The sequence below is a fragment of the Myxocyprinus asiaticus genome, chromosome 50 (assembly GCF_019703515.2).
Source record: "Myxocyprinus asiaticus isolate MX2 ecotype Aquarium Trade chromosome 50, UBuf_Myxa_2, whole genome shotgun sequence".
NCBI classification, from domain to species: domain Eukaryota; kingdom Metazoa; phylum Chordata; class Actinopteri; order Cypriniformes; family Catostomidae; genus Myxocyprinus; species Myxocyprinus asiaticus.
This window is the reverse complement of record NC_059393.1, coordinates 9,321,578-9,346,794: the sequence shown is the minus strand read 5'-3', so window position 1 is coordinate 9,346,794 and position 25,217 is coordinate 9,321,578. Positions and strand designations below refer to the sequence as shown.

The following is a 25,217-nucleotide window of genomic DNA, read 5'->3' as shown; positions in this document are numbered from 1 at the left end:
GTAAATATATAATGATTTCGCTCACCTTTCATCGCGCAGTTGTTGCGGGAGAGACATCCCGGTTGATGCGGCGTTTCAGAGATCTTCAGACGGACAGATAGACAGACAGGACAAAAGACAAAAAAAAGAGAGTTCAGCGAAGTGGAAGTGAAGCTGCTGGTGGTTTTCTGAGGCGGGTTCACAATTGCGTTAGAGTTGCACATATACTGTATCACAGAGGAACTGAAATGTCCCAATGGCAGGTGCTTTCTTTCAAAGTTTTTTTTTTTTTTGCACAATGGAATTTAACTAAACGCAACTAAAAGCCGTTTTTAACTAGATACGCCATCTTAAAAACGCGTATCAAGACACGAAGCAACGACCAAAGATCGTCCTCGCAGACGCAAAGCAAAACATGTCTGTGACTGTGTGAACGCCCCTTAAACTTTATACACAATGAGACGTGAAATGAAAGTGACAGGTAGAAATGATTTAACATGGTTTAAAACGAAAGAAAGAAAGAAAGAAACGTTTAATATTGAAGTATCAAAATCATGACAACCTGCTGTTGATTCATTCTCGTCGTGTAGAATCTTTGTCTTTCAGTTTGTCCAGAAATCAGTCAGATTATAATGAAAGGATTTCACCTGCAGACGCTGTAAACAGCTTTCATAACGCGCACTTTAAACTGCATCTTCACATAAAAGTTTTAACACTGAATTAAGGTCTTTGTTGATACCAGGTTAATGCTACTTTTTAAACCTGACTTAAAGTTTTCATTGGTAATTTTGAAAGGATGTCAGCACCTGAAAAAACGCAGTGCTAGAATTATGTCGAGTTGTTTAGCATCAAGCAACCAATCTTAAAATGTATGCCTTTTGAAAAATACATGTGCTATGTACAGACCCACACACTTTAACACTATGAGTTAAGTTCCAGCGTCTGTCTGGGGTAAAAAAAAAAAATAATAATAAAATAAAAAATAATAATAATAAAATGGATATGGGCCGTTCACACCGAACACGCACTAAGCTGAAGCAGCTAGATGCAGCGCAACAAGACGACTATTTAGCCCGAGACTGACCACTTACACTGGCGGCCAAAAGTTTGGAATAATGTACAGATTTTGCTCTTATGGAAAGAAATTGGTACTTTAATTCACCAAAGTGGCATTCAACTGATCACAATTTATAGTCAGGACATTAATAATGTGAAAAATTACTATTACAATTTGAAAAAAAAATTAAAAAAAAAAAAAAAAAAAATGCAGAATTTCTTAAACTACTCCAAAGAGTTCTCATCAAAAAATCCTCCACATGCAGCAATGACAGCTTTGCAGATCCTTGGCATTCTAGCTGTCAGTTTGTCCAGATACTCAGGTGACATTTCACCCCACACTTCCTGTAGCACTTGCCATAGATATGGCTGTCTTGTCGGGCACTTCTCACGCACCTTACAGTCTAGCTGATCCCACAAAAGCTCAATGGGGTTAAGATCCATAACACTCTTTTCCAATTATCTGTTGACCAATGTCTGTGTTTCTTTGCCCACTCTAACTTTTTCTTTGTGTTTTTCTGTTTCAAAAGTAGCTTTTTTGCCATTTTTGACCTAATATTGACCTTAAGACATGCCAGTCTATTGCATACTGTGGCAACTCAAAAACAAACACAAAGACAACGTTAAGCTTCATTTAATGAAACAAATAGCTTTCAACTGTGTTTGATATAATGGCAAGTGATTTTCTATTACCAAATTAGCAATTTAGCATGATTACTTAAGGATATGGTGTTAGAGTGATGGCTGCTGGAAATGGGGTCTGTCTAGATTTGATCAAAAATTACTTTTTTTTCAAATAGTGATGGTGCTGTTTTTACATCAGTAATGTCCTCACTATACTTTGTGATCAGTTGAATGCCACTTTGGTGAATTAAAGTACCAATTTCCTTCCGAAACAGCAAAATCTGTACATTATTCTAAACCTTTGGCCGCCAGTGTATATTAAAATAAATGAGAGAAATTGTAACTACCAATATGGCGAGAGTAGAAAACGAAGCCCCGCCTTACAGGTAAAAGGGCCAATCGCCTTTTATGAACAGATACCGCCTGTCAATTAAAGGGGCGCTCACACTAGACTTTGAGCATCAGTTTTGTCAGACAACTTCTGGAGGGCTTCTGGTGTAAGTAAATAATACATTACAAATAACAAATAATATTATTTTAAAAACGTTAAAATATGTTGTCTACTCACTTTCATGTAACAATAAAAAAACGCAGCTTTGAAATATGTGTTCACTGTACTGAGCCAATCTTCTATCGGTCATGCGTCCTCTCGTCATACGGATTCAGAGTTCAGAGTTCACCAAACTTGAACTTTCTATACGCAGCGTAGAACGAAATTTCTTCGCATGAGATGCATTTCCGGTCTCCCGCGTGTGTATGCATTTGAATGGAGCGCAAAGTTTAGCGTGACCGCCCATAAACTGAGAACACGCATAATCATTAGCTGGACCAGCCTAAAAAATAGCGTTTTTTTAGCTTGATTTGAGGTAAAGCAGCACAATGAATGATACAGCTGTTGTAAGATTTTACTGCTGATTTGAAATATGTTCTTTGATCGTAACCTTGACCAACCATATTGGAGATTCCGGTCTTTCCCTGTTCAAATAGATAGGAGCTGTACTTTCATGCTGCTTGTATCCATAGAAAATAGCTGCACAGGAGCATTCCAAAGATGGCTGTCAAGTGGACTCACTGGCTTTTAAAAGGGACTTTGGAATAGAGCAGAACGAGGTATCTCCAGATTATATATATATATATATATATATATATATATATATATATATATATATATATATATATTATTTTTTAAAGACACGTTTAGTTGAAGTCCCTTTGTAACCTGACATGGCATGTAAAAATGTGGCTCTCCTGTGCAAAATGGTGGGGAAAAAAGTACAAAGAAATGTTTACATAGGAAAACAATAGAAAAACAGCATTAACAGACATAAATACATGTTCAGTGTGAGAGGCCCCATAATAAGTTAATTGGTGGTTTGACATGTCAACTATTGTTTGGGTGGTTGGAGTGTTTGGGAAATCAGTTTGGAAAACAGCATTTTTTTCCGCAATTCTGTTTACTTTTACATTTAATCAATTAGCAGGCACTTTTATCCTAAATGACTTACAAATGAGAAAAAGCAAATTATTTATTATTATACAGGAGCCATATATGTATATAACAAGTACCACAATACAAAATTTCTAAGGTAAAGTGCAGCTAGTGGCGCAAAAATTATACACTGTAGATCTTTATGGTTCGCTAGCTGATACGACAGTGGCTTTGGACTTTATATAGCGCCACCTGTTGGTGTGGATGTGGCATCATGCAAATGCTAAAGGTTTTGGTTACTGGATGCCATTGTAGACGCACCATATTTGCAGGCTTACTTGTCACTCATTATTTAATTATGAGTAATTAGTTATCTGCACATGAAAGTGTCCAATAATAGGAAGCTTAGTGAGACAAAGTGAGTAGTATTTGGTAGGTCAACATGGACAACCTGCCTTATGTAGAATAAAACAGCTTTTTCTTCGTCATCTGAAATATATTTGTCAAAACTACTATTAATTTCACCGTAAACGTTTTAAAGTGGAAAAATATAATTTTTGCACCAGCAACATCACCAGAATAAACGGATTGTGAAGGATTGAGAGTGCAGTGGTCATGATTGACCGCTAGGTGGCAGCAAACAAAACAGAGAACGTACAGAAGTACAAATTGACAAACGAAAATGGATAAATTCTCCTGAGTGTTCTCTTGTTTAAATGTAACAGCTCTGTTTTTAGATATTGACCAAATATATTTCATGACATTCAAGCATTCTTTTGTCCAGGCCCACAATCTCTGGAGTCATGCTGTGTTATCGTGTATTATACTGTGAACTAATAAACTCTGTATATACTATACTGTGTAGTACTATCCCTCTGTCAATGTACTTCTTAGGTCTCTTAAGTCTGGGAATGTCAACCATGTGAAGGCAGTTTTAATCCAAGAGAGTGAACCTTACGACGTTGCAATCATATACGTACACCCACACCACATTTTAGTTCAAGGTTACGGCAGCTGCAGGTTTTTTTTTTTTTCAGCATCAGGGATCGTGTGTGAGATGTTATGTGTGTGAGGTTTCACATTGCTACTTCAGCGAGAAATGGCGACAGTGTCATGATCTCGATTCAAGGCCAGAGGCCACTACCACCCTCCGAAAACTAAACCTACAGGTCACATACATGCACATGTTTACTGTTTACACATATGTTGTCAGAGAATGAGTGAAAGAGAGTGTAAAGATTTGACTGACATGGCTTCTTCTAATCCGCAGATGTTTTATGGAGAGCGTTATGTGCTTGTATTAACAGGTCCTGGGGCCATTCACACAGGACGCTTTCTTGTGTTCCATCTGCGCTATTTTTTAATTGTTGGTCAATCAACACATGCGTCATAGAGACGTCTTTGGCCGCTGCATTGCATATAGCTGTTTTTTCATCATCTCATGCCTTAAAAGCTTTAAAAGAGTTTACAGCTGATGTGTGTAATTGTTTCGATGTTAAAATGCTTTCTCCTATCCCAGCTTAATATGCAGAGACAACTAAAGAGTAAGCCAATTTTATGTTGAAGGGTTGTTCCAAATGAAAGTAAGAAAGTAAGTCTTTTCATGAAGGGCACTTCCACTAGACTTTAGCAAAGTCTTGCCCTCTGCTCCCTTCGAGTTCTGCCCTTCGGAATGAGCAGGGCATCTTCACTTTCGATTGGAATTTGCCTCGTGTTGGAACCAGGAAGTAATCGCGTTTGCATAATCAGTGACGAGCATGATTTTGGAGGTTTCGTTTTCCGAGATTATATTTTTACTGCACATCCCTTACCAAAAATGTAAAGTCAGAACGAACTAGCCGTACATTTTCCGAAAATTTACCACTCATTATTTTCACATGGAAATGAGCTTGTGATTCACTACAAATGTTTGCCAGAAGTTTGCAGTTCTTCACCAGTAGTGGTGAACCTGCAGCAAACCTTTGGCAACAATGGACAATTTTCTGCAAGTTTGCCACAAAGCTCATTTGCGTGTGAAAATGATCAGTGGCGAATTTGCAGCAGGTTTGCAGAAAATTTGCCATGAACTCTCAATTTTTGTAATGGATAAGGTTAGGTTTAGGTTTGGGTTGGGGGTACAGTTTATAACATGCATTCCTCTTCACTGTATTACATCCTTTACAGCTAAAAACATCTTGCTTTACAACTCGCTTTTGGCGCCACCCTGTGGACATTTCTCCTGGAAACTGTAGCTCACATGTATCGTTACATTCAAAAACACTTCCCGCTTAGTATTTAATATAAGAATAGATAATTTTTTTCAAATGAGGACATCTCAAAATGTACCTAAAAGGAGGTTTTCTTTTTTCCTATTTAACTCACTTCTGTGTACAAATGTGTCCCAAACCATAGCTAAGCAAGTACACACACAGCTGCAAGGACTCCAGAGCACCTGTTCTCTTGTGTAATACTCCACCTGTTTGCGGCACGTTCGGACAGACTGTATCAACAACAGATTCTGCTGATCACTGCAAATCTGCTTTACATTGGAAAGCATACTTCAAATGGAGTATTAAATATGAAATTTTCTAGTTTACCTATTTTCTTGATGGGCTTTGAGTCCTAATTTGCAAACTTATACTGTACACTTACAGTAAGTACTTCGCTAGAGCACAATGAGTATGTAGAACGATAGTACACCATACTCTGGGACACACTATGGCGTCATAAAATTGGATACCCCCTTGACAGAACCCCTTATCACGTACTGTCAAACTTCTCCTCTTGCACAACGGTTGGTTAGCAGTATTCAACAGAATACACTTATCCACACTTTGAAATAGTTTGATTGGAAATAGTTTATCAAATGGCCAGCTTTGCCATACAATTTTCCTTTTACTATAACACTCTGCAAAAGTATGAGGAAAGTATGCGGGCAACAAATGAGATGTCTTTAATCCAGTATCGCAGTTGTTTCTTCTAGACAGCAATACGATTAATTTAAGGGATGTTTTGGTTCTTAATGGAATATTCCAGGTTTAATAAAAGTTAAGCTCATTCGACAGCATTTGTGGAATAATGTTTGATAACCACAAAAAATTCTTTTGATTTGTCCCTCCTTAAAAAAAATAAAAAAAATAAAAATAAATAAATAAAAAAGCCAAAAGACATAAACAATTGCCGTGTTAACATGATTTTAGCATGATATTTGCTTAATACCCTTTTTTGGTGTTATATACAATTTTACAACTTTGTTGCCATGACCACGTACAGCTGTAAAATCGTATACCCTAAAATGACTGTAAAAACTAAATTTTGCGGCTCAAATAATACACAGGTTTAAACAGGAGAATTAATGAAAGTGCTTATTAAATTATGAGCTTCACATTCCTTCCTTTTAAACCCCAAAAAATGGCCCCATTTACTTCCATTGTATACCTCACTGTAACCTCACTGTTTTGTTTTTACTATGTAAGAACCATGATACTGAATGTGAAAATGGTTACCATACACTACCCTGGAGTATATATTAAAGTACCATGGTATTACTATCCGAAATTATCACTGTACCATGGTACCGCCACAGTACAGACACTGACCAGTCACTATCTTCATCCTCCCCATTGGGTCCTCTCATCACCCCTCATTTATTAGCAGAAGGACAGTCCATTTGTGGATTATTTTTCTGTCTATTTCTGTCTCTCTGTTTCACTCCATCTTTCTTTCTGCCTCTGTTTTTCCCTCTCTCCACAGACCCATCTGTGTGTCTGTGTTTGTGTAGGTATTGCTGAGGCAGAGTAATGTAATAGCGCATTAGAAATAGTGAAACAGTCATGCACGATGAGAGAACAGAGGGTCATACAGTACAGAAAGGGAGGATCTCAGTCATGTGGTCAAGATCAAGGACAGATGGGAAGTGCTGCGTTAAAAGGGAATCCTAGAGAGGAAGACAGACTTTTCACTCTTTTTTTGACTTTTTCATAAAATATTACCTCAAAACACAATGCTTTGCCCTTTGATTAAAATCAGCACATAAAAAAGTTAAAAGGAACAGTTGAAAAATGGAAATTCGGTCATTGTTTATTCACCTGTTCCAAACCTGTATGATTTTGAAGGATACTAATGTAAACATGCAAAAAGGTTTCTGTGAGGGTAATATTTAGGGGTAAGGGTTAGGTTAGGGGAAAGAAAATATTGTTAGCTCAGTAGAAATACAATATAAGTCAATGTAGTCCCCACCATGATAGAAGAACACCCAGGGTTTGGGTCGTTTACGAGGACATTTTTTTAGGTTACAAACTGGTAATTACAAGGGTATTATGCTATAAATGTGGTTTATGAGGATATTTCTAGTGTCCCCATAATTAAAATCTCTTAAAAAAAATCAAACAAAAAAAAAAACATACTAAACGATGTTTTTTTGAAAATGTAAAGATGCAGAATGTTTTTTGTGAGAGTTAGGTTTAGGGGTAGGGGTAGGGTTAGGGGATAGTATCTATAGTTCATACAGTATAAAAATCATTATTTTTATTAGAATAATGTACAGATTTTGCTCTTATGGAAAGAAATTGGTTCTTTTATTCTAATAAGGATAGCCACACCAACGTGTGTGTGTGTGTGTGTGTGTATGTTGTGAGTACTTCACATCAGCTAACTGAGATGACAGGACTGAGTGCCCCTTTCAAAGAGAAACTGCTGAGAGCTGCAAAATGAGACACACACACACACACACAGCAGCAACAACAACAACAACAACAACAACAAAAATTTATTTATAAAGCACAATTAAAAACAACAAACCGTTGACCAATATGCTGTACAATTAAATATTATAAAATGAAAAATGCAAAATACATAAGAGAAAAATAAGTTTACAATGAAGAACAAACAACAAATCATTTATCAAGACTCTGTAAGACCAAATGCCAGAGAGAAAAGATGCGTTTTTAATTGAGATTTAAAAACAGATAAAATAGGAGCCATTATGTTGTTATAAGCTCTCTCTCTCGCACACACACACACACACACACACACACACTCACACACTCATTCATGTCTATATAAAAAAAAAGACGCACAATTGTGACCAAACCTTGTAAAAGGTACAATATATAAAATATACACAATAATAAATGCTTAAAAATACACGTGGACACATGCACAAGCACACTACACACACGCACACACATGCACACACACACACACACACAGTCTCCGATTATCATGCCACATATCCACAGATCCCTGACACTGTCAGAGAGTGCCAAGATGATTGTGGCCCCTGGCCTTGAGTGCCACTAGCAGTGGAAAACCGATAAATTTAGTCCAACAGTGAAAGAGAAGGGGGACGGGGTATGGGAGACGTATACATTGTGTACATTGTGTATACCGCAAAACATACTAAAGATCCTTGAGACCTCCTGTCATCCTGTACAGTAGATGTATGTGGACACACCTTTCTAATTAACAGATTTGGCTACTTCAGATACACCCGTTACTAAAAGATAGGTGCATAAAATCAAGCATACAGCCATGCAATCTCCTTAGACAAACATTTTTAGTAGCACACTGTGAATTTGGTGACAGTAGGTCAAAAGTTTTGCTGCTGAAATCGGTCTGTATTTACCGAAATTTAAACCCCTGCCCCCAGTGGAAAAAGCTGGAAGTATTGTTGAAAGTATGGGCTCATGTGAGCTCCAGTGTCCGGGTGAAATATCCACAGAGTGGCACCAATGTTGAATTTTTTGTTGAAAATAATACAGTACAGTCAAAAGGAATGCATATTTTATTCAATTTGCCCCCTAACCCAAACCCCAACCCTAAACCTAACTGCCAGCGGAGTAAAATGTAATCTTGCTGAATCATATTCACTGTTGTTTATGTACACACAATCACTTCATGTTTCCCACATTACCAGAACCCATGTCTCGGCATAAATGCTATTAATTCCTGGTTTCAACGGGATCAAGACCGTTGCTACGGCATGAACGCAATTGCTTCCTGGTTTTCATGGGACCAAAACCTGCGTCTTGGACTGAACACAATTACTTTCAGGTTTCCATGGGGCTAGAACCCATTTCTTGGAGTGAACTCGATTACTTCCCAGTTTCTCCAGGACAAGAATCCAAATCTATGAGCGAATACAATTATTTCCTGTTTTCACAGGATCAGAGCTCATGTCTCGTTGTGAACGTGATTACTTCCTGGTTCCTGCGGGACCAGAACCCGCGTCTTGGAGTGAACGTTATTACATCCTGGTTCTCACGGGACCAGAACCCGTTTCTCAGAGGGGACACGATCACTTCCTGGTTCCCATAAAACCAGAACCCCTGTTTCTGTTCGGTGTGAACGTGATTACTTTTTGGTTTCCACAGGACCAGAATCCACATCTCGGAGTGAATGCAATTATTTCTTGTTTCCACAGGACCAGAACCGTCATCTTGGTGTGAACACAATTACTTCCGGGTTCCCACAGGACCAGAACCTGCATCTCCTAGGGAATGCAATTAATTCCTAGTTTCCACGGGATCAGATATATTTGCTGCGTCTGAATATCCATACTTCCCTAATTTATGCCAAAAACAGTAGGTAGGACAATGGAGTAGTATGTCTGAATCCTCCTATTCATAAAACAGCAAGTGAGAAATACACGGATGATGTACTATTTCCATTGAGATTCTGAAGTGCGAATTGACTGGACACTTTACGATCCCATAATACCTCTAGAGCTGAGGAGACTTCACGTTCTGAATGTAAAAGAACGGCAGTGAACCGCAAGTTGGACTGCCCTTTTCGACTGTAAGTGACATACAGTGTACACCAAGAAATGATTAAATCTGCCCCCTAACCCAAACCCCAACCCTAAACCTAAACCACAGAATCGTGCTCACCATTGTTTATATGAACGCGATCACTTCCTGGTTCCCACATGACCAGAACCCGGTCTCAGCGTAAACGCAATTACTTCCTGGTTTCTACAGGACCAAAACCCGCGTCTTGGAGTGAATCCAATTACTTCCTAATTTCCACGGGACCAGAACGACTCCGAACATCATTACTTCCCTACTATATACACTGCAAAAAATGATTTTCAAAACAAGTATTTTTGTCTTGTTTTCCTGTTATCTAAACATTCTTAAAATGTGATTTATTTACTTGTCAAGCAAAATGGCACAAGATATTAAGTCTTGTTTTAAGAGAAATCTGACAAAATCAAGTGAACTTTAGACTTAAACAAGAAAAAAAAAATGCCAAAGGGGTAAGAAAAATAAACTTGTTTTCCTTCTGAATTAAGTTTATTTTACTTACCCCGCTGGCAAACATTGTTTTTTTTTTTTTGTTTTGTTTTTGTTTTTTTGCTTGTTTTAAGCATTTATCTTACTAGATTTGGTTAGATTTCTCTCAAAACAAGACTTTAAATCTTAAGGAAGTTTGCTTGTCAAGTAAATAAATCACGTTTTAAGAAGATAATTTTACAGGAAATTATTGAAAATAATTTTTTGCAGTGTACAGTAGTATGCCCAAAACAGTATGCAAATGGGTATTCATAACAGTAAGCGAGATTTACACGGATGATCTACAATGATGATCTACTATTTCCGGCGTGATACCTTTTCCGAAGTGTGGATCGACTGGGCACTTTACGATCCCATAATACCTCTGGAGCTGAGAAATTGTCATGTTCAAAACGTTGGATGTAAATGAACATCGGTGAACCGTGAGTTGAATGGCTCTTTTCAACTGCAAGTGGTATATAAACCAAGGAAGTTGTTCGTTGTGCTTAAATGGTGCTTGTTTAACAAAACAAAATCAAACACAGTACATGCTCAGATGCAAGGCCTTCTCAAAGTGAACGTGATTACTTCCTGGTTTCCATGGGAACAGAACCCATGTCTCAGTGTGAATGCAATTACTTCCTGGTTCCCACAAGTCCAGAACCTGTGTCTCAGCGTGAACGTAATTACTTCCTGGTTTTCACGGGAAGAAGAACCTGTATCTCTTAGGTTGCTCGCGCAACACTTTATCAGTAGCACTAGAGGGAAATGTGTTCATGCTTGAATTGATGCAAAATGTATGCATTTTTGTAAGTAACATGTTGATTTCACGTGTGATTGTTGAATGGACACATACCAAATCGGTCACTGACTTTCAACACGGTACTAGGATGCCACACTGCAAAAATAATTTTGTTTTCATGTTGAACATTTAAGCTTCGATAAATGTTGTTAGATTTTCCTGAAAACAAGACATTTTGCTTCTCAAGTAAATGTTTATATGTTTAACTGTTTATACTGGAAAACAAGAGAAAGTAAGAAAGTAATTTTTTGCAGTTTGCTGGCAAAACGTTTTACTGAAAATGTTGTTGAATGGCATGTACAAAGCCCAGACCTGAACCCCACTAAACACCTTTGGGATGAATTAGAACACCAACTTCGAGCCAGACCCCATCAACCCAACATCATTGTCTGACCGCACTCATGCTCTTCTGTCTGAATGAGAGCAAATCCCAAAGCAATGTTCAAACATGTAGTGGAAAGCCAGAAGAGTGACCGGTGTTATAGCTGCAAAGGCAGGACAAACTTCCTATTAAGATTTAGGGTTTGGGTAAGGGGTTACACTTTATAGTTAGATTTAATTTGGGCTGGGGTTAAACTCAGAAAATATCCTGATAAAAACATTAGTTGGTTCATGTATTTTTCTCTATGGGAGTAAAAGCCACTTTTGTCATATCATATTGTTATACTTGTCATGAGACTGGGTTGACTTTTTATCATCCTGTTTAAAGACCCTATGAAATCACTTAACAAGCCCAGATTTCTTCTCTGTGTTGACCTATTCCCATTGAAAGTCCCAAGAAGTTTGGGCAGGACATATTGAATAGCCAATATGCTTTAGTGACATCACAGCCATGAACCAACATTTCCTACTTGCTTTTTGGTTTTAGGTGGTATTAGTGGGAGGGACATTCTCATCCAAGAGAGCATTTGATTGGACAAAAATCTGTGTAGTGCAAGATAAGTTGTAAATATTTTTGGTCCTTTTTTGGAAAGTAAAGACTGAAGTCTTAAAAGGTTAATTTTGTCAACTTTCAGGAGTACACCAGCATATAAATGACCTCAAAGCCAATAGACCTGGACTAAAAGCCACAAAACTCTACTTAAGTCCAGCTGCTGAAATAACTTTGTCAAAAGACTGACTGATGGTGTATTGGGCCATCTGCACCCACCAAAAAGAGCAGTGATGGGTTTCACTGATGAACACTCAAGACACTTAATGAAAGACAGGGAGAACCTTCTTCCATAAGTTTACATACAACACCAGTGCATGGCAGCTATACATAGCCCTGCGTGATCCCCCATTAATGTGACACTACATTAATAAGAGTGTCTGTATCAAAACAGCTGGGTTTCAGATGTCCTATAAATCACTAGAGACTTTCTATAGTCTATTCTAGCATCTCTCCATCACATTCTTTTCCTCTTTGGAGATCAATACACCACATGGCCCAAAGTAAGTGTAATGTTTGCAGGAACGAGATGAGAGAAAGAGGATCTAAGTGCAGGATTTTTTATATAAACTCAAGAAAAATAAACACTATAAACTAAAAACACGAAAACAGAACAAACCACTACACTTTAAGAACTGACAATTAACAGAGGAAAACACAGGGATTAAATACACAAGGACCTAATGAGAAAACAAGGAACACCTGGGACTAATAATCATAAGAACCAATGAAACAAAGACAATGAAAAGAACTACAAAACCCATAATCAAACACAAGACAGGCAGAGAACAATAAACATACATGGCGACCCTAGTGGTCACCAGGGTAACTATTACAGTAAGTAGACACCCAAACACCACACCCATCTGTTCAGCATTTAATTTCAAATTCCTTGGCATTATAAGTGTTGCATAGGTGGCCAGCCTAAATTTGATGGCTTTATTGTATTGATTTGAAATTCTGTTGGTTGATTGGTGGGTCTCTATGGGAATAAAAGTCATACCTTTTTGTACAAACCAAGTCGAATGATATCTTACGATTTTGCCATCTTGTAAGAAGTATTACGAGACTATGTTGCAAAAAGTGTACAGCTGGAAAATTGCACAACAAAAAAACAACAACAAAAAAACAGCCAGTTTTGCTTGAAAGAGCTTCTCTCGTGGACTCCTGAATGTGCAACGGGCGTCAAGACTTTTACTTAAAAATGATTTAAATTTCGGGTTGTTTTGGATGCCTTTGGGAGACTTGGAAAATGATGTAAGAGTCACATCAACTACTTATATGATACTTTTGCATCCTTTTTAAGCTTTAAAGTGAGGCACAATTTACTGCTTAAGATGGCCTGCAAAATTAATTAAAACTTATTTTGTGTATCGCATTAGAAAGGAAGTCATATAGGTTTAGAATGACATGAGGGGTGTGTAAATTACTGCAAGTGATGCTGGATTCCTCTGCTCCATGGGAGTGTAAATTATGACATCATTTTATTTATGTGTGAACTTACTATCCCTTTAACACTGAAAAGAGAGAACGAGACAAAGATTTGCTGAGATGTCACAAGAAGTCAAAGGAGGCCTGATTATTAATAGTAGCATTTGATTTATTAGTGCCACGAAGAAAGTGATCTCACAAACACACACATACACACACTTCTTCATTCTCCTGCGTGTAGCGTTATGACCCAGTCTCTCCTAAAATAGACAAAGGGTCAGCCAGAGTATATAAGATGCCCGGTGGACCCCCATCTCTCACCTCTGGCTCTCTCTCTCTCTCTCTCTCTCTCTTATTCTCACACTCTTCATCCCTCTTTTTCTGCCAGCTTTCCCTTCACACAGGTAAGGATATAGTTTAGATAGTGGCAGGTGATATTCATTCATATTGGTATTATAGCATTGCGCCCAGAGGAAAATTTTGTCTTTTAAATGTTTGTAAATGAGTTTGCAGATATGTTTTATTTTGGTATTAACGTTGCCTGCAGATGTTTCTCCTGAAATTCCTCAAGAAAAATAAATTGACACGAGAAAATTATTGATATACAGTAAGTAAATAGAGTTATTACATGAATGTGAAAAGCAAAGCTAATTTGGTCTTGGGAAGTTTTAATGAGAAATGATTGAGTTCATATTGAGATCTATAACATTTGATGGCAGACTTTGGGATCTCAGTCAAACTGAGCACATTTGAGTTCTCGATACTCTATAGAAATTAGATTACTTGAGTCTTTTCCTCAGGAGATACATCTGAGAAGCAGACAGATGTGAGGCATTAAAGAGATCTCATTTATTTTTTTCACATAGCCTGACATCTTTGAATGTAATTATACCATGTGTGTGTTTTTTGTTTGAAAACTCAATTTTCACCTTCAACGTCATCGTTTTCCAAAGTATGTTGTACAGAGCGTTTTCGAAACGTTACATTTTTGGTGGAGGAAAACAGGTTGCTAATGGACTGTATCTCTTAAACTATTAGTCAAAGTAGTTTTTGTTGGCGATGTTGTTGTGACAGCTGCATAAATAGTTTTCTGTGATTTATAGCGTTGCATAGCAGCCTTTAACACCTGCTGCTCAATGAAGAATTGGTATGAAAACATGATCCTAGCCGTTATGTCATATATTTTTTATGTCTGCACTTTCCAGTTGTCAAGAGCTTATTAAGCTGTTCAAATAAACACTTTGTCAGCTGCCCTTACAAAAATTCAGAGTTCTGGCAAACTTGCTGCAAATTATTACTACCGGTGAAGAGCTGCAAACTTCTAGAAAACATTTGCTGTGAATCGCAAGCTCACTTGCATATGAAAATAATGGGTGGCAAATTTGCAGAAAGTTTGCATCAAGTTTGTCAGAACTGTAGATTTTTTGTAACGGAGCCCTAAGGAAAAGTTTTCATAAATGAACCTGTAGTGTGATGATCGGTTTAAAATCTGGCTTTAACAACTAGGCTCTGACTGGCTGCTGCAGTTGTGGTCATACATTGTGTTTTGTGTGTTAAACGAATTCGAAAAAATGTCACCTCACTTTATAATCTGTGATCTCACTCCCTCATACACAAATAGTCCAAACTACAGAAGGATAGAGTTTCTCAAGAGGGCAAACACATTCTTCTCAGAAGGCCTTTCTGCCCAACCCAACACACTTGGATGAAACATACCTCACTTAAATAGACAAACATACAAACACATACACAGCTGTCATGCCTTATGCATGCCACTTTTGCAGTGTGTTAATGCTGTAAAGTTATTTGCGAGTGAGTGGAACTCTTGCGATCCTAAGAGGCCAAGATGGGAGGAATCGAATCTTTTCTCTTGGCAGCATATTTCATTGTTGGTTAGTGTTCATTACAGCAGTTGCCTGTGCTTGGACACTAATGGGTTTATCAGTAACCTGATACAGCAGCAGGAGGATTTTGTTCAACACCTTTGGACATTAATTGCCATTTGCCATTTGAATATTAACTGGCACTTGATAAATGAAAACCTTTAATAATCATTTGTTGCTAATATGCTTCGCAGAATCAATACTGATGCCTGAATTGAAATAATCAGATTATTTTGATTTTTACACCCTAATGCTGTAAACGATTTAAGCGATTTCAATTTTTTAATCCACAATGCTGAAAAGTATTTAAGCAATTTAAATGTTTTTCCCTAATACTGCAAGTGATTTAGGCATTTTTTGTTTATTTTTAAGCCCTATTGCTGTAAGCAATTTAAGTAATTTTTTTCTGTTTTTAAGCACCTAATTCTGCAAGCAATTTAAGAAATATAGATCCATGCCCCATGCTTTGTTTTAAACCAATCAAATTGATCTTGTTTTAAGGATTTTTAGATATTTATACAGGATATTTTATAGGAACCCTAATATCAAAGGTCTTACTAGAAAAAATAAATTATGATCTAACGTGAATTTTCTTGATAAAAAAAATATGATCGTGCCTGGTAATGTGCATGTAAAATGTCTAGAAATAGCGTTTTAGTTTAGCGTAAAGCTGACAATTTACACAATGTTTATTTCTATTTCTTCTGCTCCAAACTTACTTCAAACGTACTTCTCTGTCTGCTCGTATGAATGTAACACATCATAAGAAAGTGTTTCACCGCTGTTCAAATGCACTTTGGATCGCATCATTTATATAAATGTTTTCCATCTGAAAGGACTAAATATTAAATGAAACAAATGACAATAAAATGCAAAGTAATCTCTTCAGTAATCAAAATACTTTTTGAATGTAACTGTATTCTAATTACCAATGATTTCAATTGTAACTGTAGTGGAATACAGTTACTTATAATTTGTATTTAAAATACGTAATCCCGTTACATGTATTTCGTTATTCCCCAACCCTGGCAATAAGCGATTTAAGCATTTTCGACCTTATGCTGTAAGCGTTTTAAGCAATTTCGGTTCTTAAGCCCTTATGCTGTAAGCGATTTAAAAAATTTTGGTTCTTAATCCCTCATGCTGTAAGCGATTTTAGCAATTTCGACTCTCAAGCCGTTATGCTGTAAGTGATTTAAGCAATTTCGATTCTTAAGCCCTCATGCTGTAAGCGTTTTAAGCAATTTCAATTCTAAAGCCCTTATGCTGTAAGCGATTTAAGGAATTTACATTTTTATGCCCTAATGCTGTAAGCGAGTTAAGCAATTTCGGGGGGTTTTTCTCGCCCTAAGCACAATCCACCTCTATCTCACAAGACTGCAACTGCATATGTTTGTGTTTAAAAGAGTGTGTTATGTGGTGTACGGTATATACAATTATATGAAAGGCACTGTAAAAGGCCAGGTCTGGAGCCCTGCTCAAAGCACACTGAGACATTAGAGTTGAATCATACTCACATACTGATTTTGGCATCCCTTCTGTTTATTTCAGTCATTAGTCCCTAATATTTCTCTTTCTCTCTCTCTGGCTTGACTAGCTGTCAAGATGGCCATGAAAGACCTTTTGAAAGATGACAATATCAAGAAAGCCATTGATCAATTTAAAGGTAAGCTAAGTAGTGGTCTTAGAACAGTGAGAAAAGAATTGTTGGAATGGAATGTTTGATTTGAAGAATGTTCCAGGTTCAAATTAATTAGCAAAGACAGTATCAGTTTGCACTGTATTTTAGAGCTCCTTGGCAATAATTTCGACTCTTTCCTCAATTTGTAAAAAATAAATAAATATAAAAATAAAAAAATAAATAAATTCAATTGAAGTCTATGTGGCAAGGCATTCTGGAGGATCTAAAAGCAGAAATGTGCATCTTGCATTTTTGTCAAAGCATTTATATTACAGTAATAATTCTGTTCAGAAATGTTTGTTATGTGACCACATTTTCAAAATGGCCCTTTTAGCAGTGGGACTATATATATTAAATTATTATAGTTTTTAAAAATTAATAATTATAGAAATTAAAGAGGAAAAAGAACAATGAAAAAGAAAGAAAAGATCAGAGAAACAATTATAAGAGATTGTCCATCAAGAATAATTGAACCATCTAAATCAAATAATGTTGGGGAATATTTTGTCAATGTAAACTTGTTTATCATGCAAATAAATAGTCTTTAATCTAATTTGGATCTGCGATTATGTAAAGTTTTTAAAATGAATTTCTTTCACTTGAAACTTATTGATAGCTACTTGATAAGTGGATATTCCAATTTCCAATTAAAAAGCACTTTAGATTAGGGAAACAAATTCTGCTTAAATATAGTTATAAATTCATTACTATGTGGAAAATAAATGGTGAAATATCTAGGGTAACTACTTTAATAGTAAATGATCTATAGAGTAGGCCTATATCTTAATCTACTATTAATCAGCTTATCAGATATTTCACATCTTACCATATGTTCTGCTACAATAATAAATAAATCGTGGGATGAGTCAAAATAATTTTCCTGTTGACATTTCACACAGTACGTTTATGCACTGTTATAACTGAGCTATAACGGCTTTCATGCAGTCTGTTTAACCTCGGTATGTTTATATGCATTTTTAAAGTTCAAATTTAGTCATACTAAAACAGTAATTTGTCTTTTTAAAATGTAATTTAAACATTTTAGTACAAATGTAATCATAACAATCCAAGTTTTGCAAAGTTAGATTAATGGGCCAAGATAATTTAAAGGTAATTGTAGCTTCGTCTAGTATGTGTGCACATTAACTGAACCACAATTGGCCTTGCTGTACCAAACTTATGACTAACACGCTTTCATGGCATTTTAAAATATGAATTGTTTTAGCCAGACTGAACTGAAACTTTTAAAGTGCATGTAAATGTACTAACAGATTCTTTCTACAGAGCTTAACTTGTAATGAACATGAAACATTCTATTAAGCACTGTGTAGCACTGAAATGTAATCAGTAATTATAGTGTGTGTATTTCTAATAAACAGCTGAGGACAGCTTTGACCATAAGAAGTTCTTTGATGTGATTGGGCTGAAGGCTCTGTCTGCTGAGAACGTGAAGATGGTCTTTAAAGCTCTCGACGTGGACGCTAGCGGTTTCATTGAGGAGGAGGAGCTAAAGTAAGAGACATTCTAAAGTAACCTAACCCTAACCCACACTTAAAAGTTTACATTCTGTTGTGATTTAACCTATTTTATGTATTTTATAGGTACATTTTGCAAAATGAGTTTTATGTTGCTCGTCTTTCGTATCACGGCAGTTTCTTGGTGAAATGAACACTAGAGGCGCTACAACAACGAGTTTAATTCACTATAACATAAATCACGAGTAAAATGATCCATAAATACGTACTTTTTGCTGTGTTCCAAAAACATTTATATAATACCGCATGGCAATACGCTCACCGACCACTTTATTCGGCACACCTGTACAACTAGTTATTCATGTGATTATCTAATCAGCCAATTTTGTGGCAGCAGTGCAATCCATAAAATCATGCAGATACAGGTCAGGAGCTTCAGTTATTGTTCACATCAACCAAATAATGGGGAAAAATTGTGATCTCAATGATTTTGACTGTGGCATGATTGTTGGTGCCAGATGGGCTGGTTTGAGTATTTCTGTAACTGCTGATCTCCTGGGATTTTCATACACAACAGTATCTAGTTTACTCAGAATGGTGTCAAAAACAAAAAACATCCAGGGAGCGGCAGTTCTGCAGGTGGAAAAACCTTGTCGATGAGAGAGGTCAACAGAGAATGGCCAGACTGGGTCGAGCTGACAGAAAGGCTACGGTAACTCAGATAACCACTCTGTACAATTGTAGTGAGCAAAATATCATCTCAGAATGCACAACATGTTGAACCTTGAGGGGGATGGGCTACAACAGCTGAAGACCACGTCGGGTTCCACTTCTGTCAGCTAAGAACAGAAAACAGAGGCTGCAGTGGGCCAGCCATCTTCATGTCGCAGATGAAATCGAGATTCGTCAGACCAGAGGATGTTTTTCCAGTCTTTAACTGTCCAATTTTGGTGAGCCTGTGACCACTGCAGCCTCAGTTTTCTGTTCTTAGCTGACAGAGTTGGAACCCGATGTGTCAAAAGGTTACGTTTTTTGCTATACTGTTGTAGCCCATATGCCTCAAGGTTCGATGTGTTGTGCATTATGAGATGCTATTCTGCTCACTACAATTGTACAGAGTGGTTATCTGAGTTACCATGGTCTTTCTGTCAGCACAAACCCATCTGACCATTCTCTGTTGACCTCTCTCATCAACAAGGTTTTTCCATCCACAGAACTGCCGCTCATTGGTTGTTTTTTGTTTTTCGCACCATTCTCTATACACTCTAGAGACTGTTGTGTGTGAAAATCCCAGGAGATCAGCAGTTACAAAAATACTCAAACCAGCCCATCTGGCACCAACAATCATGCCACGGTCAAAATCACTGAGATTGTATTATTCTGCATTTTTTCCCCATACTGATGGTTGTTGTGAACATTAAATGAAGCTCCTGACCCGTATCTGCATGTTTTTATGCATTGAATTGCTGCCACATGATTGTTTGATTAGATAATCGCATGGATAAGTAGGTGTACACCTGTACAGGCCAATTGTGATATATATATATATATATATATATGTAACGTATGCTGGAACTGCTGACAATGATGGCAATGACGAAGACGATGATGAGATGAAGAACCCAAGTGCAGTTTATTAAATATAACCAATAAACCCTAACTACAAACGTGAAACATAAACATGAACTTGACCACAAACATGGCTAGACTATAAACATACACATTCACATTCAATACTTGACCACCAGACAATGAAAACATGAGGGCTTAAATACAAGACATGGGAGAACATAAACCAATGAACAAACAGAACTCATAACAAGCTAATTAAACAATAAACCAATGAAAACATGACACATGAACATGGAGGGAAAACAGAAATCACATGACAAGGGAAACAGGAACACATGACATGAAACAGGAAGTAGAATTTCAAAATAAAAGACATGAATCAACAAAATACACCTGACATATCCCCCCACTAAGGGGTGGCTCCTGACACCCCAACACATAAACAAAACACGTAAAACATGACATAAATTCAAAGTTCTGTAGGGAGTTGGGGCGGGGGTGTCTTGAGGTGTGGGGCGTGGCATGGCGAGAAAGGGCGAGGGGCATGGGACCAAGGCTAAGTCCGTGGGGGGTGGAGCCATGAGAGGCTCGATGGGCAGAGCCATGGAAGGCGGAGCCGTGAGAGGCTCGAGGGGCGGAGCCATGGAACATGGTGCCCGGAGAGTAGCCAAAGACTCGAAGGGCCAGGATGGAGCCGATGGCAGGGAGGACCAAGGCGGTGCTGGAGGTTCGCAGGAGCAAGGCGGAGCTGAGGGATCGGAAGAGTGAGGTGGAGCCGGCAGGACTGAGGACCAAGGTGGAGCCGTAGGGAAGGAGGTCCCCGGTGAAGCTGACAGATCGGAGGGACGAGGCGCAGCCAGAGGATCGGAGAGCCAAAGCAGAGCCAGGTGACCGACAGACCAAGGAGGAGCCGGAGGGACCCCGGCATAGCCGACAGGCTGAAGGACCGTAGTGGAGCCGAGGGAATGCCGAGCTGAGGCAATGTCGAGGGACCGACAGGCCAAGGCGAAGTCCAGGGCTTGGAGGGTCCAGGCGGTATCGGAGGGCCGAAAGTTCCCCTTGCCTGATCAGGAGAACTAAGGGTGGGTATAAGGGTGGGAACCATCTCCAGGTCCCACTGCTCAGGTGTGGCTGTGACATGGCATGGAGCAGGCTGAGGCGTTGCTGTGACGTGGCATGGAGCAATCATAATGATAACAGAAATCACCCAAATGGCCCTGATCAAAAGTTTACATACCCTTGAATGTTTGGCCTTGTTACAGACACATAAGGTGACACACACAGGTTTAAATGGCAATTAAAGGTTAATTTCCCACACCTGTGGCTTTTTAAATTGCAATTAGTGTCTTGTGTATAAATAGTTAATGAGTTTGTTAGCTCTCACATGGATGCACTAAGCAGGCTAGATACTGAGCCATGGGGAGCAGAAAAGAACTGACAAAAGACCTGCGTAACAAGGTAATGGAACTTTATAAAGATGGAAAAGGATATAAAAAGATATCCAAAGCCTTGAAAATGCCAGTCAGTACTGTTCAATCATTTATAAAGAAGTGGAAAATTCGGGGATCTCTTGATACCAAGTCTTTTCTCCTTGGCATTGTGTTAACACACACCTCAATGCTCCAGACCAGCAAACTGCTAAAACTTCAGCATTTATAGAGGTGGTCACACTTGCTGATGATCAATTAATCAAGGGCATTTGATTAGTAGCACCTGGCTACTACTTAGCCTCTTAATTCCCATGGAAGCAGTAAGGGTGTACTTAGTTTTTCTCACATGGCTTCTCCATTTTGGCTTTATTTTTGTTAAATAAATCATGATACGGTGTAATATGTCATGTGTTGTTGTTCATCTGAGGTTGTATTTACCTAATTTTAAGACCTGCTATGGACCAGATGATTTTTATTATGTTCTGATACGTAAAACCATAGAATTCAAGGAGGGTGTACTTTCTTTTTCCCATGACTGTATGTGTGTATATATATATATATATATATATATATATATATATATATATATATATATATATATATATATATTTCTCATCAAATTATCAAGCCAAAACTGTAAGAGGATACTTCAATTGTAAGCTGGGGGAATTATTCTGCCACAATTGACTTCCTCAGGACTGAACATCATTAAACTAAGCATGCAAAAAAGCCTGTAATTTCTTACCTTGAATGATGCATTTCTACTACCTGTACTCGAGACCAAAATGTCAACAAAGTGAAGTGACTGATCTTAGGGGGTTGGCTCTCTATAAGAAACTCCGGGTAAGGCAACCTCTTTCTCTTGCCTGGAACGCATCTGCCCTTCTCGTGTTGCACTGTTGGCACATGATTGGCTGATTAGATAATTGTATGTATAAGTAGGTGTACAGGTGTACCTAATAAAGTGCTCGGTGAGTGTACATTTTAATGTTTACATTCCATATCCAACAACATTTACAAGCTTATTCAAGTGCGATAACTGATAGAGCATTGAACTTGCCGAGCCGAAAAGTGTCATAGAAACAACATAAAATGACATAGATGCTTCAGCAATTGCATTTTTTTATCTAACATTTGCTTTTATGACACTATAGATTATGTTTAGGTTTAAGGTTTAGGGTAGGGATGTTGGTTTTGTTTATTTTAAATTTAGAGCATTAACCTTAAAAACCTCATCTGTTTGGGAGAACATTTAACTCGCTTTTAGCACCACTCAGTGGACATTTCAACTAGGAAATGCCGTGATACATGTAATGAACCAAGTATTTTCATTTTGCAAAAATGCGCCACAGTCACATAATTTTCATGAGATGTCACAGCTCAGGAACAACTCGGGAACACGTCAATGAAACTCTTGGTTTTTAATTTTGTTTATTCTAGTTTATTGCCAAAAAATCTGAAAATATGGCGAAATAACGTAATATTGAACAACAAAAATAAATTTTCATGATTGATCACCAGGGAATCACGCAGGGTGGCATTGTAGCATCAGCTCTGTTGCGCCAACTGTACCAAACTAAAATCATAACCCATCTTTGCGATGCACATAAAATCCTTTGTGCAAGATCCATAAATTAGTTTTATTCTTGTGATGTTTGGCCAGTTTTCAAAGCTGGTGTGTCATTCTGTCTTTGTTACCATCTCCTGTTGGCCTGAAGTACAGAGAGAGGGAGATTCCCATTTGGATAGATTTGCTTTATATGTCTACCCTGGCAGCAGCCTTGCTCCCCTATTACTCATTATCAGCACATGACTGTTCATCATTGGGCAACAGCAGGGGAAACACGAATTCCATGATGAGCTATCAAGGTGGCACATGACAGACCTATTATTTAATATAACTCCAAATTTAATCTGGAAGTGCTAAGGGATATAACATTAAGTAAATTAAAGAAATCATTAAACAGTGCAGGGTGCAGGTCTGAACCCCTAAATTAAGATTTGAAGTCTACCCAAAGGAAGTAAAAAAAATCTTTTTTTGTTAACTTGGTAAGTTGATGTTTGTGCCACTGCTCTGGGTCTCAGAAAAGACAACAAGAGGGTTACGTAATATGAACCTCAGATTGCAGTCTGTACATTTCTGAAATTCCTATCTTAAAGTCATTCTATAACTCGCATACACAAGTGATGTACAGTTGTCAACAGTTTTATTTGTAAGTAAGCTGTTGTTGTTTAGTTCCAAGTGTTGCCAGATTTATGTTTATCCCAACTCTTTGTTTTCATCGTCAGGTTTGTGCTAAAGGGTTTTTCTGCAGATGGCAGAGATCTTACCGATAAGGAGACCAAAGCATTCCTCGCTGCCGCCGACAAGGATGGAGATGGAAAAATTGGCATAGATGGTAAGACAACTAGCATACTCAAAAGTGAAAATTGTCATTATTTTCTCACCCTCGTTCCAAATGTCGTTCCAAACTGTTTTAACAAAAGGAGTTATTTTGCACAATGTCCAAGCTGCTGTTTTCCATGCAATGAAAGTGGATGGTGACTCAGTTGACAGTTGAGCTCCAAAACGACAAAAAAAAAGCACCATAAAAGTAATCAATACGACTAATTCTTCTGAAGCCGTACAACAGCTTTGTATGAGGAACAGACCAAAATTTAAGTCGCTATTTTTTGAGAACCTCTGACATAGCTCTTAAATCTCATATGCGCTTTTGTTCAATTCAAATGGTCACGAACAGTCACAAGATGTGGAAGAACCATTGATGTTTTACAGAAAACCTGGTGTGAAAAACTTGATGCACCATGTTTGAATGCGCACCAGCACAAATGAGATTTGAGAACTGTAAAGGAGCAGCGTGGGGTGAATTACTCAAAAAATAGTAATCCACTACAAATTACTTCTTTACACTGTAATAAGATTACTTTTACCGAATACTTTGCTTACTACTTTACATTTAAGTTACTTTCTAAAACAATTTTGTCAGCAAATAATTACTTAAATTTCAGTTTGTACCGCACTCCAAGCTATCATATGGCTTCAGAAGACTTGTAATATAATGCACAAGATTTATGGAGCTTTTTTTTTTTTGTCATTTTTGGAACTTGGCAGTTTAAATCATCATCCATTTTAATGTTTGGAAACAAGTAGTTCAGATATTCTTTAAAATAAATATTTTTTTGTTTTCCATGGAAGAAAGTAATATAGTTACAACATATAGGTAGTAAATGATGACCAAATTTTCATGTCTTGGTGAAGTAACCCTTTGAACAGAGTGCAAACTAAGTAATTTATTGAAGGAGTTCAATAATTATTTTTATAATAATACAAATAATTGTGCTTCATGCATGTTGTAATAATTGGAAGATATAAAAAAATATAACATTTCCAACAAAAATCTAATCCATACTCATTTTGCAATTCTCTTTTAGAATTTGAGGCTTTGGTGCATGAGTAAAAGGTCAATATTTGGCAACCCATCACACCACAACTCTCCTGTGAATAGCTACAGCCAGTCGTAATGTACTTCTCTACACATCATGCCATGAGCCAGGAGCTGAATCTGCCTCCCTTAATTACATTTATTTATTAAACTTTTTTTTTTTTTTTTATATACAGACTATACATGTGAACCGTTTTAGTTCTCTCATAAAAGATATTAGATTCCTGA

At 37.5% G+C, this 25,217-nt stretch overlaps 2 protein-coding genes across 5 annotated transcripts in view; one reads left to right on the top strand and one right to left on the bottom strand.

Annotated features, from left to right (window-relative positions):
* Nucleotides 1-220, bottom strand: part of ncf4 (neutrophil cytosolic factor 4) — a 47,844-nt gene extending 47,624 nt beyond the window's left edge. The window contains exon 1 of one of the 3 annotated variants that reach the window (XM_051694893.1): nucleotides 26-220. In XM_051694893.1, coding sequence (XP_051550853.1) covers nucleotides 26-57 — 32 coding nt within the window. In that variant the 5' untranslated portion in view covers nucleotides 58-220. The remainder of the gene's footprint in view (nucleotides 1-25) is intronic. The other 2 variants (XM_051694895.1, XM_051694894.1) reach the window with 2 other exon arrangements.
* Nucleotides 1-25,162, top strand: part of pvalb7 (parvalbumin 7) — a 44,536-nt gene extending 19,374 nt beyond the window's left edge. The window contains exons 1-5 of one of the 2 annotated variants that reach the window (XM_051694901.1): nucleotides 13,786-13,909; nucleotides 16,986-17,054; nucleotides 18,449-18,581; nucleotides 23,836-23,945; nucleotides 24,979-25,162. In XM_051694901.1, the coding sequence (XP_051550861.1) occupies nucleotides 13,801-13,909; nucleotides 16,986-17,054; nucleotides 18,449-18,581; nucleotides 23,836-23,945; nucleotides 24,979-25,004 (447 nt within the window). In that variant the 5' untranslated portion in view covers nucleotides 13,786-13,800 and the 3' untranslated portion in view covers nucleotides 25,005-25,162. Of the gene's footprint in view, nucleotides 1-13,785; nucleotides 13,910-16,985; nucleotides 17,055-18,448; nucleotides 18,582-23,835; nucleotides 23,946-24,978 lie in introns of those variants that run through there. The other variant, XM_051694902.1, reaches the window with a different exon arrangement.
* Nucleotides 25,163-25,217: the final 55 nt, after the last annotated feature.